Source organism: Nelusetta ayraudi, unplaced genomic scaffold (genome assembly GCF_046127955.1).
Source record: "Nelusetta ayraudi isolate G7.1 ecotype Tasmania unplaced genomic scaffold, CSIRO-AGI_Nayr_v1 ptg000042l, whole genome shotgun sequence".
NCBI classification, from domain to species: Eukaryota; Metazoa; Chordata; class Actinopteri; order Tetraodontiformes; family Monacanthidae; genus Nelusetta; species Nelusetta ayraudi.
The window spans coordinates 12,392,449-12,407,922 of NW_027466092.1; the positions used below are offsets into that span (position 1 = coordinate 12,392,449).

At 50.0% G+C, this 15,474-nt stretch overlaps 1 protein-coding gene across 1 annotated transcript in view; it reads right to left on the reverse strand.

The window, feature by feature from the left end:
* LOC142893696 (SH3 and multiple ankyrin repeat domains protein 1-like) overlaps positions 1–15,474 on the reverse strand; it is a 42,202-nt gene that overhangs the window by 1,692 nt on the left and 25,036 nt on the right. Inside the window, exons 14-25 of the mRNA XM_076034516.1 lie at positions 15,185–15,324; positions 14,621–14,734; positions 13,387–13,465; positions 6,999–7,081; positions 6,760–6,884; positions 5,731–5,866; positions 5,459–5,539; positions 4,773–4,799; positions 4,607–4,663; positions 4,290–4,402; positions 3,358–3,481; positions 54–3,276 (exon numbers count right to left, since the gene is read on the reverse strand). Coding sequence (XP_075890631.1) covers positions 54–3,276; positions 3,358–3,481; positions 4,290–4,402; positions 4,607–4,663; positions 4,773–4,799; positions 5,459–5,539; positions 5,731–5,866; positions 6,760–6,884; positions 6,999–7,081; positions 13,387–13,465; positions 14,621–14,734; positions 15,185–15,324 — 4,302 coding nt within the window. The remainder of the gene's footprint in view (positions 1–53; positions 3,277–3,357; positions 3,482–4,289; positions 4,403–4,606; positions 4,664–4,772; positions 4,800–5,458; positions 5,540–5,730; positions 5,867–6,759; positions 6,885–6,998; positions 7,082–13,386; positions 13,466–14,620; positions 14,735–15,184; positions 15,325–15,474) is intronic.

Here is a 15,474-nt window from a genome sequence, read left to right on the forward strand (position 1 = left end):
AGTTACATTTTGTCGCATGCCAAAAAATGTAAAATGCGGACTTGGCAACAGACCTATGCATTGTCGGAGACTTTGGAGTGTGGCTCCAGTCGTCCATGCTCTTCATGCTACTCATCTGCTGCAGTTTGGAACTGAGCTCGTTGATGATGCTGGCCTTCACACCAGACAGAGGGGAGTGAATTCGTCGGCCCTCTAAAACCAAACTTTCTCTCTGCATTCGGCCTCCGGCTAGGTCATGCTCCATTACTTCATCCCAGCCTACTGACCGGGGGTCCATGGTTCTCTCCAGGCAGGCAGCCAGCGCCGAGCTGAAGCCTTCCTCAATTTTGGACTGGCTCTGCTTGCGTTTCCTTTCATCGGCAATGGCTGCGTCCAACCGGGGATCCTCTGGGTGACTTTGTCTCTGCAGCTGCAGAGGAGCAGGGACATTGCTGTTCTGCCTGTGCAGCATTACAGATGGTCCCCTCCCTCCCCCCTCCTTGTAGTGAGTCATCTTTGGAAACACAGGATTTGCCAGTCTCGCACTGTTCACCTCAAACGTTTGCCCACCTGAATAGGCCGAGCACAGATCCTGATTCTCAGCCACTTTCTCTGCCAGTCCTCCCCGCCCATCCCCGCTCCTGTCTCCTCTCAGCCCGCTCAACCCCAGCATTTCTAAATGGTGATCACTACTGCTGTGGCTGTCGAGCTCCTCAATTCCAGAATCCACCACGGCGTCTTGCCACTCTCCACTCTGGACGGTGGGGTTATGAGCCTGGTTTGTGGCTCTACCTTCTGAGCCATGCAGGGCAACCCTTGGTGCTACCATGGTCATGCTGTAGTCTGAGGACGATGGCGAGGTGGTTGTGGTGGATGCAGCAGCAGAGGCTGTCATGGTCGTGGTAGCATAGGACATGGTAGTAGTGAGAGTGGCCGAGCCTCTGTCCTGGGCAGCAGAGTGACTTCCTAACGAGGAGTCGTTTGAGCTGCTGTGATAGTTGTGCGAGTGGGACATGGGCTGGGGTCTGTGAAGTGACGCGGTGGCAAACGAAGCTGTCGAGGTGGCGGCATTTGCGGAGGAGGCGGGGAATATCTGTGGGGATGGATACGAAGGGGAGAGAGCGGACTGCGTGAGGTTGGCCACCTCGCTGTCGTACGAGGTCAGGCTGGAGGCGGCGGAGTCGCCTCCCTGCGAAGATGACTGGTTGGCGTTTGGAGTCTTTGATGATGGCATAGGTGGTGGGGGAGGTGGCTCTGAAGAGTGATGGCCCGGCTGTTGCTGATGATGGTGCCGAGAAAAGTCCTGCATTCGCTCCCTCTTGCCATTAGCAAACTGCAACGGAGGGGGCAAGGGATCAACGAAGACAAACTCATCGTCGGCATCTATGGATGGAGCCGGGGGAGGCAGAACCATCAATCCCAGACCTGCTCTTGGATCGTTCATTGATTCATGTGTTGGTGCAGGAGCACTGGGGACAGAGTACTGAGGGACATAGCTGCTCTGAAGAGGGTTTTCCATCTGCAGGAAGGAAGGTCTACGGGGCGCAGGTTGATCCGGTGGTGGCGGAGGATGTATGGGCTGAACGGATCTTCTGTCGTACACCTCTTGTTCTCTTTCTCTTTCCCTGGGGCTCTGTGGGGAATACTGGGTTGAATACTGACTGGTTCTGTCCTCTGAGAAGCGAACTCTTAGACCCTCCCTGGACCCACCCTCTTTTTCCCTCTCCGGCCTCTCTCCACCTCCTCCGCCCAGACGCAATATCCTGGGTGACTGCGGCCGACTCAGAGAAGCAGGAGAGGTAGGAGCAGTGGGGGAATTTAGATGTAGGGACACAGGAGATGTGTAAGCTGACTGATTAGGCGTGGCGAACAGTGAGGGGGTAGGTGTCTGCACAGGGGTGGGGAAAGATCCCACAGTGGAAAGCTGACGTCCAAAATGTCTTTCCTCTCGGCGCGTCCTACGATCGTCCTTCAGGGCTCTTTCTCTCGCAGCCAAAGCCAGGCCCAGTGGGGAGGAGGGATCCAAAACCTTCCCCGTAAGTGGGTGGATGAAGGTGGTGGGCTGAGCGCCGTACATCGAAGGAGCTGATTTGGGCTGCCCATCCTGGTTGAGGACCGGCGAGGAATACTCAGGCAGACCAAAGGCTGGAGGCATGCTGCTGGAATAGTTGATGTAGTTGTCACCAGAAAACATCCCCTCATCGATAGACTTAGAGGGCCGTAAGCGAGGGGTGGGCACTTCCATTTGTGAGGTCTGCAGAGGCTGGATCTTGGACCCTCCTGACACACCTGCCCCTCCGCCTGCCTCTCCTTGGATGTCCTCCTCAGACGAGAGGAAGAAAGAGGCACTCTTGCGTCTCATGTCTCTGAAACGTTCCCGTTCCTTGCGGGCCCCTCCGGCTCCTCCTCCTGCTCTCCCAAACGTTGTACCAAATGTCAACGTGTAATCAAAATGATCCATGTTCTGTTGCGTGGATGTTGATGGGGCAACGGTTGATGAGGGCGAAGTAGTGGAAACCGTAGTGGGCTGGGGCTGGGGCGGTGATGGTGTGAGCGGCGAGGGCAAACTGGCATTGTGGCTGTCGGGAGGCGCATTGGCGGAGGCGTCATCTTCTGCGTCCTGGGTGGGTTCAGCTTCCATGCTGCTGCCTTGGCTGCTTCGTCCACTGCTGCTGGTGGACGGCGCTTTCACGATGATGGTGGGAATGGGGATGGAGCTCTTCTCCTTAGCTCCACCCCCTTTTCCTCTGTGCTGCCTCAGTCCATCCTCCACTTTGGATTGTTTCATCAGTGCTCCTCGCCCCCCCCTTCTAGCGCCCCCCCTGGTAACTCCTCCACTCTGATCCTGGTTGGCCATGTGTGGTGGGTGATGCTGTGGCACTTGTGGGGCCTTAGGCTTAGCACTTGTTGGTGGCGTCGCACTGCTGTACCCTCTCCTCAAGCCCCCCATCTTGCCCCCACCTCTCCTGGGCGCCTCCGATTCTCTGACACAGAGTCCGTCTGATTGTCTGCGTAAGGTGGGCACCATAACCTGCTGGTTCATTCCACCGGGTCCGCCTCTCTCCCAGCCAGCGTGGGTAGGATGGCCTGGCTGAGTGTGGATTTGGTACTGGCCCTGAGAGACCGGAGGAATGGGCATGGCAGGTCCCCTTCCTGGGTGGGGTCCTGCAGAGAGAGGTGGTTCTGGGGCAGATGTGTTCGGGGGCGGGGGGATTTCCTCTGGTCCAGGCATGGACAGGCTGCGAGCCAGCTTCATCGCAGGTGGATGAAGGTACTGCCTCTCCTCATCTGTTATCCCTGAGAAGAAATGCAAGGAGTTACAAAGAGACATTTGCATATTAAGCAGGGCATTTTTGTCCACGTAAGAATTTCTGGTACCAATTGATTTTTGACGCATCATGACTGCATGCTGACCATGGCCAGGCTGAAAATGAGCTTGGTTGTAGCCAAATCCCGGTCCTTGCTGAGCCATACTCACTGTTGTCATCTGGTCGTAAGGTTGCTGCAGAGGTGAAAAGCACACATTGAAAAAGTATAGAAAACAACAACAAAATTGAAACTGATGCTGGTTGTTTCACTTGTATTGATTTAACTGACCTTACAGCCAGTCACTCCCAACACTTGTGTGTGTTCGGTAACAAAGCATAAATAAACGAACACAACCTGACTCACACTTAAATGTCTATGTGTGGGTGGTTCAATGTCAATCATCTTCTGCTTACAGCAGCGGGGAACGGAGACCATGTAAGGCGGATGAAAGGACGACCGCTTAAAGATACCATTATATCCATTTTTAGATTTTTATTTTTCAACTCGGAACACATCGGAACAGCTTCCTGCTAAAAGTGATGCTTTGTTGGACCATAAACATGTTTGGAGGGGAGAGTAATGGGCAGCTGGCTGGTTGGGGGTATCAGTGAGGTAAAAGTGTTTTTTGTGACACACAACACTTATGTCATTTGTGAAACACATGGGCTGAAGTCATGAGAGGTGGGATACATTGAAGATGGGTCACCAGTTCATTACAGGGCTGACTTAAAAGGACAAATATTTACACTATGTCCACCTCTGAGCAGCTCAGAATCCCAGTTCAATCTATTTTACAACACCTGGGACTATGGGAAGAAGCTGGCCTACCTGAAGGGAAAAACTGGAACCTCTGCCTCGAAAAAAAACAACACCTGGACCTCTTTTGCTACACTGATAGCAGTGATGATAAGCACAGCACCACTGGGCCAAAGAAAACAGCACAGCAAGATACGGGTGTGACCGCAGCTCAAGATCACGCAATTCCCAAATTCCCAGCGTACCTCATTGGAGACAATACTCTTGCTGCGGTCCCTCTTGCCTCCATGACCCTTCTGGCCCTGGCTGTCTGATGTAATCGTGTGCTGGGCAGCAGCCAAGATTTCATCCAGTTTGTCTGAAGCAACGACAAAGCAGAGGCAAGGCAGAAGAGACATGTGGTGAGGTAGAGTGAGCAAGTACAAAACAAAGCCAGAGCACATTAGGAAAAAAAAAACTGAAGAAAAAAATCCGAAGGGCCCCAGTGAGCTGAGTCGTGTCCCCTCCAGGTTCAGAGGCACTCTGTTACTGTATGACAAGAGTGGTGAGAGCGATTTCTTACTCAGAGCCATCTGATAGACTGTCTTCTTCTTATCGGGACCCTGAGAGGACTCATAGTCTGAAGATGGAGGGAGGAGGAAGGGATAAAAAAAAAAAAAGCTTCAAACGGTATGATTTTAAATTAAAGCTGAAGGGCTGATGTGGCAGTGATAAAAGCCGATATTCACCTGCTTTCTTTTTCCACGGAGAGGCGGCTGTGGCACACATAATCCGGGAAACACAAATTAGATGTGACCAGAATTACTTTGAAAGTGCATGCACGAGGAAGATGAAAGGATGAAATACATACTCGGACACATGTGAGGGTGTGAATGCTGATGTTGTGACGAAATGGATATTGATGGGGTTTTGGGTGACAGTGACAGCACACAGATTGCACCATTCTCCCACCTTTGTCCACTTTATGCGGCAGATTTGAGAGAGAAAGAGGAGAGCAGTGGGTCATTAGTTGGCCAGACATGTATGATTTCATGTTTGGTAATCATCCATCTTTCTATAAAATATTATATATGTGTGTGTGTGTGTGTGTGTGTGTGTGTGTGTGTGTGTGTGTGTGTGTGTGTGTGTGTGTGTGTGCATACGAGAAAATGATTCCCCCTGTGCATATTAGACTGAATGACATCAATACTAATATACTGGGTAATATTTCTGGCCGTCTGCATCAGCTCAATAAATATTTAAAGCTGGGTTTCCTCAGCAGTATAACGCTACTGTCCATCATTTTGCAGAGAAATTGTCAAGCCATCGATAAAACAGTGGAAAACACTTTCCTTTAGAAAATAAAAAAAAACTTTACGCATATCTTTCCTCCTGTTTCTCCAAATTTAGTCCTTGGTCCCCTGTGTCCTCTTACCCATGTCCTCCAACTCTGATGTCATGGACTTGGAGCGCAGGGCGATGGCAGGAGGAGTCAGTCTTTTAGTCTGCTGCGGTGCTGCCAGGAGGAGGCAGCCAAATGCAGACACAAGTGTTTAGCACTCTTACATAAACAGTCACCAGTCACCAATGACAACCACTTTGCAACGGGCTTCCACAGTGACGCAAACAGGCACCGGCTCAATCGTCACATCGTAAACACAGGATGAAAATGAAAATCGTGGCCGTGGGAAAAGTTGAAAGCCTCACCTTTCTTCCGAGCAGTGTCCTCCAGCTCAGGGTTGCGGGCAACCATGACGACTTTGACCATGAGGCTGTTGCCGCCCTGCCGAATCATGTTGACCACCTGGCGGTGGCCAACCTTCACCACATTCTGGCCATTTACCTAACACACACAAATACTTGTATTGCCTCTTTTTTCTGGAACCATTGACGTGGGGGGGAAATATGTGAAGAGTTTTTTGATGAGTCCCATTATGGGACACGGGACTGAAAGTGGGAATCTGCTGTACAACTAGAAGCTGATGGCATTATTATTAGCCAAATAAGCTATAGTTCCATGATGCAGGTTTACCAAACAGCTTTGCACACAAGGCCGCTGTTTAGCATCTGTTGTCCAGCCTGCAAATATGCTCGCTCACTAATGGTCAGTGGAGTGCCTGCAAATGATTTCATCCCCACATGTATTTTATAATATGTTTTGATGTGAATATGGACCCATTTCATTTTCACCCATTCCGTTTTCTACCTCTGCCTAACCTGCACTCAGGGCTGTGTGGCTGATGGAGCCTTTTCCTGCTGTCTTGTGGGTTTCCAATGAGCCTAATGTGTTGCCTTTATATTGTGGGAGGAGCCTCGAGTTTCCACAGAGAAACTATGCAGACACATACATATCGTGCAAACTTTCTACACAAAGTGAGAAGTAGGAATTGCTCCTACAAGCTTCAGGCTGGGATATCTGAAAATTAAGTTCTGCCGTCTTGGCTTCAAACTCTCCTGTAATAGTTTGTTTGAAAAGTGATGTGAAAAAGACCAGTTCACCAATGGGCAGGAACTGAAACTCGGAAAGTGCTGCATAATCAATCGATCAACGTTTATTTGCGAAGCGCTAAATCACAGCTGAAGGCGTCTCTGGGCGCTTTACAGAACAACGTGAGACAATAATTTATAGCGATTCTTTACCACATTCTTTCCGAGCCTGTCTTCTGAACGCAGTCTCCAAGACTGAGAGCTGCAGAAGAAGTAGTTACATAAGCACAAAACACAACCCGTCTTTACCTCGATGAGGAAATCCCCCATCCTCAGGCCTGCCCTCCAGGCCACGCCCCCCTCATCGACAGACTCCAGGTACTGCAGCGCGGGGAACGCTGGCGTCGGAGTGAACTCCTCTATGGGAGTTTGAGCTGCAGAGGACAAAAGGAGCAAGTTTGGCTCAAAATGAGGGAGAAATTCGAGAACACGAATGAAAAAAGAAAATGTTTATATAGATATGAAATAAAAAGCTGACTGTGGCTCACCTTTGGCTCCCCTAAGGACAAAGCCAAAGCCTTCATTGTCTTTCTTCTGAAGGAGCACTGTCTTCTCCTTAATGATGTAGTCACTGAGGCGGCGTTAGAGAGCAGAGGGGGAGGGAGGAGGAGAGGAGGGAGGATGGACGGAGGCGAGGGGAGAAGGAGGAGAGGCAGAATTAGGGAGGAGGTGAGCGCCGCTTCGCGAGAGAACAAGTCTTGCTGTCATGCAAATAAGGCCAAAAAAAAAAATCTCTTTCCTGAATGTGGAAAGCAGCTATAGTGCATCGCATTATGGAGACACACTGCAGCAAATGGCTGGTGGATGTCAGACAAAAGCACTGGTGCACTGATGGCAGGAACAGAGAGAGAGTCACAATGGAGGAGGAAGGTGTGCATGATATGAGGTTACACATTATGGGCTAATCCACCGGCGGCTGACGAGCTGGCAGCAGGGACGGCGGATTGGAAAAATGTGCACATAGTCTTCAGCGCTAATGGCAACTTCCAAACGCACCTAAACTGCTGCATTCGCTTTTTACGTCCTCCTTTTTTTGTGGATTTTTCGCAGGGTTACGGCTTCGCTGGCTCCACCGTCATACATCAACAGTCCAAATCATGGAGGAGGAGAAGTTAGACAGCCCTCTAATCTTCTTCCCTTTTTTCTCAAAGACTGAAGCCTCAGGGGACGTAAACAGCAAACACGGACATTTGTTATGATCTTTTTATGAAACTGCTGAAGTGTCATAGCAGCCGGGCCCAGCAGCCCTTTTATCATTCCGTAACTACGTCTGGGAAGCCTGGCTTTTCTGCTTTCACGGCCCTCGGTCTGATATAGGACTCGTTCTGACTCATGTTCTGACTCATTCCCCGATTTGACTTTTTAACAAAGTCAATTTGATGCAGTCTTTAGGAAGGTTGCGTCGATTTAGGGGACTTTGACTCCTGCTTCACTTAGTTTAGGTGGTTTTCCACCTTGGCGCGGCTAATTTGGTCAGGTGTGAACGGGGCAGACGCACTTGTAGATCCAACAAGTGAGCCGAGGCCTCAGTGAAGAGACGGCCTCGGTTCAATTGCAGCGAGAACAAGATCTGACCTCGATCTCACCGACAGGCTGATGAACGAACACTGTCAACTATGTTGTATGAAGACGTGCAGAACTGGCCACACTTTGCCTCCGGGTGCCGACTTTGGCAATTGGTGATAATGAAAGAAATGCACAATCCTTGCAACAAACCAATCGCAGGAGTCGGCTGCAGTGCACTGGATGGGATGAGAAGGAGTGTTTGGCCGTCAGCAACCATGGCAACTCATCACAGAATTTTATTGGAATTTTCCTGCATGGAGGAGCTGCATCTGCAATTTGGCTCATTTCACCAACTCAAAAAACAGAGTCTTACTAAAAGCAACCAAGACAGCTAAAAGAGCAAACGCAGAGACTGGATAGCTGATTTGATTTGTTTTATTTGAAGTAACTTAACGGAGAAAAGCAGCATCTCGGAGGAGCCAGACTGTTCTTCAGCTGCAGGATGAGCAGCATGGCCAGCAGCTGATGTGTTGCATACAAATTTCTGCCACCTTTGTCTGAGTCAGCAAACCAAATACCTCCAAACCATGGTGCTCGACCCAACAGTGACCCAAATCAGTAACCTGAACCCAGCTGGTATGACTGTCCGCCTCACCTCAGGCCAGCTACTCAGAAAAACACTGAGTGCATCTCCTCAAACAGCACTGTCTCGCTGTACCTGTAGGTGTTGGGCAGCAAAGTTAGATTTATTTCTTTTTTTATGTCTGCTGGAGAAAAAAACAACAACTTCCTTCACCTCTGCGGCTACGCCTGAAAGCCCCGTGTGTACGCCGGCGCCCGAATAACAATAACACCATGATATTATATTGCACGCTGCCGCTGCTGCAGACCCAGCAAGGTTTGTGTGTTTACTCCGGCCAAGCCTGTAATAAAGTGCGACTGTGGAGCCACCGAGTCCTGGCAGACTGACGCATGGGGCAGCGCAGGACTGCGGCTCCAGACCTCCAACACCGAAGCCGCAACTTTATCACTGAACAGACGACACTAGTTTCCCTCGCCGAGGTCCGTCCCTCGCGTGTGTGTTCTCCATCAACGTTACTGTTTCGCCAACGCGCTGCCGCCTCCTGGCCATCTGCTCCTCACACCTCGCTCCTTTTTCTCCTCTCACCCTGTCCCTCCATCATGCCTTCTTCCCTCCACTAATAAGAATCGGAGTTAACGCACGGTTAGCGCCGCCGCACGGCCACAGGGTTCTGGTTTCGAATCCCGGGCCTTTCTGCGGGGAGTTTGCGTGCGTGTGTCTGTGTGGGTTTCCTCCGGGTGCCCCCCCCCCAAAAACACTGCATTGGATTCATATCCAGCCAGTGGCTTCAGTCAAACCCACTGCTGAGGAGCTGGATGTGCTCCCCGGCTTCTGCAGCGGCTGCACGCCGACTGTTTTAATGCAATTAATGTCACCGCACACCACGCACGCCAAGGCCGGTGACGTACATATACATTTTGTTCCCCTTGCTTGTTACGCTCTTAGCTCGCCAAACTGTGTCACCGTCCGTTCCGACTGACAACACCAGGCTAATTAGGGACAATAGGAGCGCAGACACCAGCGTGATTTTCACAGCGGCTCTCTCAAGACCGCCTGCGTTTGAGCTGAAATCCTACCAGAGAGCAGAATTATCATGTACCCTCCTGAGTCATCCTCTCTTCTATCCACAATTACTAAGAGAAGAGGAGACTCTTTTCTTTTCTTTTTTAACTATTTGCACGCTGAATGTGCACGTCGGTAGGTTCCGAGTGCACCGGGACGATCCCCACACTGCGTGCGGGAAGCAGCTGACGGATGTGAAGTGACACACACTGTGAATGAAGATGTGGCACGCTGATGCAGGTTTTTTATGACGTACACACTTGCATGTGAGGACCATATATATACATGTATATCTCAGAGGTTGTATATGGCTGCATAAGCAGGTACGCACACACACAGACACGCACAGGCACACAAACCCAAATGCATGCACAAAACTGACGGGAATTGCAAATCAGAGCTGAAGAGCAACTGATAAGCAGCGCTCTTGCCACTTACTGACTATTTACCGCCATCCGTCTGCGCGCTCAATACACCTCACATGTTAAGTGACACAGTGGGACACGGCAGACATGCGATGTATATACGTGCATAGGCAATTTTGAAGAAAAAAAAAAGAACAAAAAGGGGGAACGGGAGTGAACAGGAATTCCAGATGAATGAAAAACATCCGCGTAAAGAATTCATGAGTCAAAGGGAATGAGGTACACCCACACCGTCTGACTGGAACGCATCAATACGCGTCCGCCCCCCCTTCACCTCCTCCCCCGTCCATGCACTAGCACAGGAGCACATAGCGTTCACAGACACAAGGGAGGAAGACACAGAAATAAACATGCTGCAGTCAGTCGCTAGTCAATCAGCACTTTCGCCCCACGGATATTCACATGCATAGCGGTGGAGGGGGGCGGCAACGCACGCACGCGCGCGCGCGCACACACACACACACACACACACACAAAATAACAACAACATTTGACACACGCATAAAAAAAAAAAACACATCTCATCAGTCTGTCTTAGAAAAAAAAAATGGGATAAAATAAATAAATAAAGGCACGGCCTCTCAGTAGCATCATCTACCTCTCCCCTCTCTCCATTGTCCTCTCCTCACATCCATAGCCAGCCAATGAATGAGGAAACAGCCGCTACCTGTAAATGAACCACACGCTCCTGTTTCTGGGGCCCAGTGACGGCCACGAAGAAGAGAGGGAGAGAGAGAATTCTCTCTCTCCGCATCCCCCCATTGCCATGTGCCCCCCTCCTCTCTCTCGCGCGCTCTCCACCAGCAGCAGCGGCGGCAGCAGCACCGCGCCTCCTCCTCCTCCACCTCCTCCTCCCCCTGCTTCTCCTCCCCTCCCCCTCCCCTTCCCTTCTGCCTCCCTCCCTCTCTGCCTCCACCAGCAAGCGTGGAGAGCGGAGCGAGAGAGTGGCTGGTGGCAGCGGAGGGAGGATGAGGATGAGGATGAAGGAGGGAGAGAGAGGGTCCACCCGGCTTACTTGAGACAACCAGAGGAGATGGTGAATGAAGGAGGAAACAAAGGGGAGCAGCGGTGGCGGCACCGATGACGACCATGACAGGCGGCTGACGTGAGGGGAGCCGGGGTGGGGGTTGCGGGGGAGGGGCAGCGGTGGCGCTAGCTTGGCTAGCTGGGCTAGCTAACCCTGACTGCTGTTTGTTTCACCGACTCGCCCAAACAGCTGCCTATTTTTTCACCAACACCCCCCACCACACACACACACGCACAGACGCATAAACGCACGCACACACACACACACACACACACACACACACACACACACACACACACACAAATTCCCTCCTATCCTCTAGAAACTGACCAGCACTCTGCCTCCACCTCAATACCTCCAGCTCAATAGCTCCACCTCACTGTACCTAAACCTCACTGTACCTCCATCTCAATACCTCCATCTTACTGTACCTCCACCTCACCTCACTTTACCTCCATCTCACTTTACCTCCATCTTACTCCACCTCACCTCACTCTAGCTCCATCTCAATACCTCCACCTTAATACCGCCACCTCACTGTACCTCTACATCACTCTACCTCCACTTTAATACCTCCACCTCACTCTACATCCACCTTAATACCTCACTCTACCTCCATCTCAATACCTCCACCTCTTCCAGCCTCCACCTCACTCCACCTCCATACCTCCACCTCTGTCTGCCTCCACCTCACTCTGCCTCTCACTGAAACTGCTATTGACATTCTCCGTGCAGCGAGAGAACGCTCACGGGATCACCTTGCTCTTTGCCGAGCACCTCTTTACCGCGACGCCGCAATTGCGCTTAACCGGCTCAGCGTAGGTAATAACCCCCGCCGGCTGCAGCCGCTGGAGAGGCTGCGTTCATGGGAAGCGCTGGCTCCTTTCGAGCTGCGGCGAGAGGTTAATGTCAGCCCGCCACAGTATGTGGGGGAGGCTGCGAAACCCCCCTGCAGCTGCGGCTGCTAAGTCCTCCCCACCAGCCTGAACCAGTCGGCGCGCTCGGTGTGTCAGCCTCCTCGTGACTCACGAGCGGGATGATGCACGAAGAGACACTGCGCAGCGCAACTCTCAAATAAACGCGCGTGGCATCGGATTATGCACAGATGCGGCCGCCGGAGGGCTGAGCCGCGGCACCAGATGCATCCCACTGCCTTTTTTTTTCATTGTGGCATAATTGTGCTCCAGTATAAGAAAAAAAAAAGGCAGACGGTAAAAGGATAGAGACACGAGGGAATCAAGGAGCCAGATGCATTTGAGGGAAAAAAAAAAATGAGCAGAGCTGGAATTGACTTGGCTGCCCTCTGTGCTTAGAGATGATGATGCGTTATTGCAAAGGAAAAAAGAAAAGAGAAAAAGTAAGAGATGCTGGCAGTGTTCAAGTTCAGGCAGGGAGGCCGGAAGGCACACCAGGAGCGAGAGGTTCACGCACGCACACACAGTTCACCTGCCTGCTACCAGTGGAAAAAGGGAAGTGTGTTTCACCTTGATGCGTCTCACAGTCTTTGTGCAGCGGTGAGAGCATGTGGGCAGTCCAGCTGCCGCCTACACTCATTTGGTGATTCACGGCTAAAAATATGTCAGACGCCGCAGTCAATCAGCTCATATTTAGTTCAACTGGTTCATTTATTTGTTTATTTATTTTGCAGGGGTGCCCTGGGACGGGGCAGCGAAGAGTTGCGGCCACGTAGAGTCGTGCAATCGTGAAGAGGTTAGGAAGACGCTGCTTCTACCACCAAAACCCCCTCCAAAAAAACAGCACACAATGCTGCTTGACTTAAAGGACTGATTTAAAGCAATCTTTTAGATATTCATTTTTCATTTCAGAATGCATTGGAGCAAATTTGCCACGTTGGGCTCAATAAAGTTTACTTAAGGACCAAAAAACTCAAACAGATCAGGCAAAATCAGTATATTTAGCCCTTTGTTTCGATTCCTGCTGGAATGGATGACTAGATGTTGCTTCCACGCATTTGGAAGGGGACAAAACATGGCTGCTGTGGCTGTGCTCTTTGTGACATCACAAAGGGCTAATTCCCACAACTGCATGTTTTTGCACACCATGTTGGAAAAGTGGAGAGGGCAAAATGGGTAAAGGATGGAATTTCTGGTGTGTTTATTGACAGAGACATCACGATATGAGAAATGACTGAGTCGAATTCTGCAGTATTTGGCCTTTAAATGGAGCTCCGTGTGGAAAGAGAGGGAAGCCGACGGTGCACTGACTGACCAACCGACAGCAGGCTGGAAGCTTGGCAGCTCTTTTTTTCTTACCTAGGACCGTCAGTGCCGTCGTAGGCTCCCACTGTGACGTTACGGAAAAGCTTCCTCTTGGTCTTCTCACTGCGCGTCTCTGTGAGGAACAACCATGTGTTAAATTAAGACACTCCGCTCCTGACATGACACCTATCTGGCTTTTCCATGTTCTCAGCATAGCACGCACACACATGCACACACACACACACACACACACACACACACACACACACACACACACACACACACACACACACACACATACACCTCTGAATATCATACGCAGCATTTGGCGGCATGAAAAGAACAGCTGTGACTTGAAGGGGAGAATATGAATGTGGCAGATATGGGAAAATAACTGAATCTTCTGGTACAACAAGGTGTTGAGATCAAGTCCATGGTGCAATGTTTGTTAAATAAGAAGTTGCAAAAGGAGCTGCATCCTTTATCTAATTTCTTGACATGAAGAAACCAAGAGGCTTCAATGTGTCAGATTTAAAACTCAATCTGCAATGTCACAAACCACCTCAGTTTCTCTGTTGGTTTCCTTCACCAGTTCTGCTTTACTTCTAAACCAGTAGAAATGAGTGAAGTGTGAAGGGCTGATGGTAAAAGTAGTTCCTACCTCCCTAAACTGCTTTACAGCTGCTTACAACGGCAGAAAAGCTAAAAATGATCCTCAAGGGTCTCTCATTAAAACTGTGCTCATGTTCGCGAACAACAGTAAGTTGATTGTGTTGCTGTGATACTGCCCGACAAAATGATACCATTATATAGCATGTATGTGTTAAGTTGTCCCTGGCTGGTGGCCTGATAGTGAATGTGAGTGTGACAAGTACATGGTGTCCCAGCGTGATGGAATATGAAACCACTTTTCCATTTGCCTTTTCTCAGTTCTAGGCTATTATCTTAAGATTGTACTGTGTCTTTTAGCTGGGAAATTGTTGACATTATGAAAATGTTATTGTTTACATATTTAAAAAAATAGAATAGAAATGTACTTGGAGAGAATGGATTGCTTTTTATGCATTCATGGGAAAAAGGAGTGCTGATCACCTATAATAAATCTCAGCATCTGCCTGAAGAATAAATGTGCATGTGGAATGAAAATAAAGAGTTATTGAGTCTCATGTGATCAGTAAATTATGCACAGAGGAGACGTGTAGAGCACGGGGGGGGGATTCAGCACTTGGTTAGACGCAGACAGAAAGAGGTAAACGCACAGTTTCCTTTGCCGGTGATGTTGTCATACCTGATCGATTGTCTTTGGTGGGACCCACCACCTCCTCCACACATTCGGAGGGAAACCAGCCAGTACGACCTTTCACCGTTCCTTCCCAGTAGCCCCCTTCTCCCACACTGAGCACTGAGACAGAGGGGCAGATGACACAAGTGATTAGAAAGATCCACTGCTAGGGCTGCTCGTGTCTACACAGATTTCCAGTTGGCTTCATGAAACACTGGTGATGTTACTTTTAGGTTCCATGATACATTATATACCCAATGCAGGCCTTTCTTTTCCCTACTATTTCCTCCCTTTCTCCCAAAATGAAACATTTAAATCTCATTTAAATCTTAAGAACAGCCTATTTAGCCCTCTGTTTACGGCCTCCAGCTAAAGGATGGACCCTCAACATGTTTGGCAAGCAAAATAATCAAAATCAAAATCATATGCTTGATATGGACCTTTAATTATCTATCTATCTATCTATCTATCTACAATACCAACCCATAGGTCAAGCAATCGTACAATCAATAACGTATTTAGATTCAAAATCTAGATTTCATCCGCAGTGAATTTTGGTTCGTCTTTCACCTTTGACTTTGTCCCCTTTGCTCAGCGACAGCTCCCTGTCTCCGCTGGCAGAGTGGGCTCGAGTGGCCACATACACCCGCCCTGGCACTGCACTGTACATGCGCTTCATCTGACCTCCCCCACTGCCTGCTGAGGTTGCACTGCAGAGGAAACGAGAGAGAGAGAGAGAGAGAGAGAGAGAGAGAGAAGAAGTGAGGGTTAAAGGGAGGGGGAGAGTTGCTCAGTGAGTGATAAGACCGCTGGACACTGTGGGAAACAAGCCACACAATAACATACAGCTTGTCGGGCTC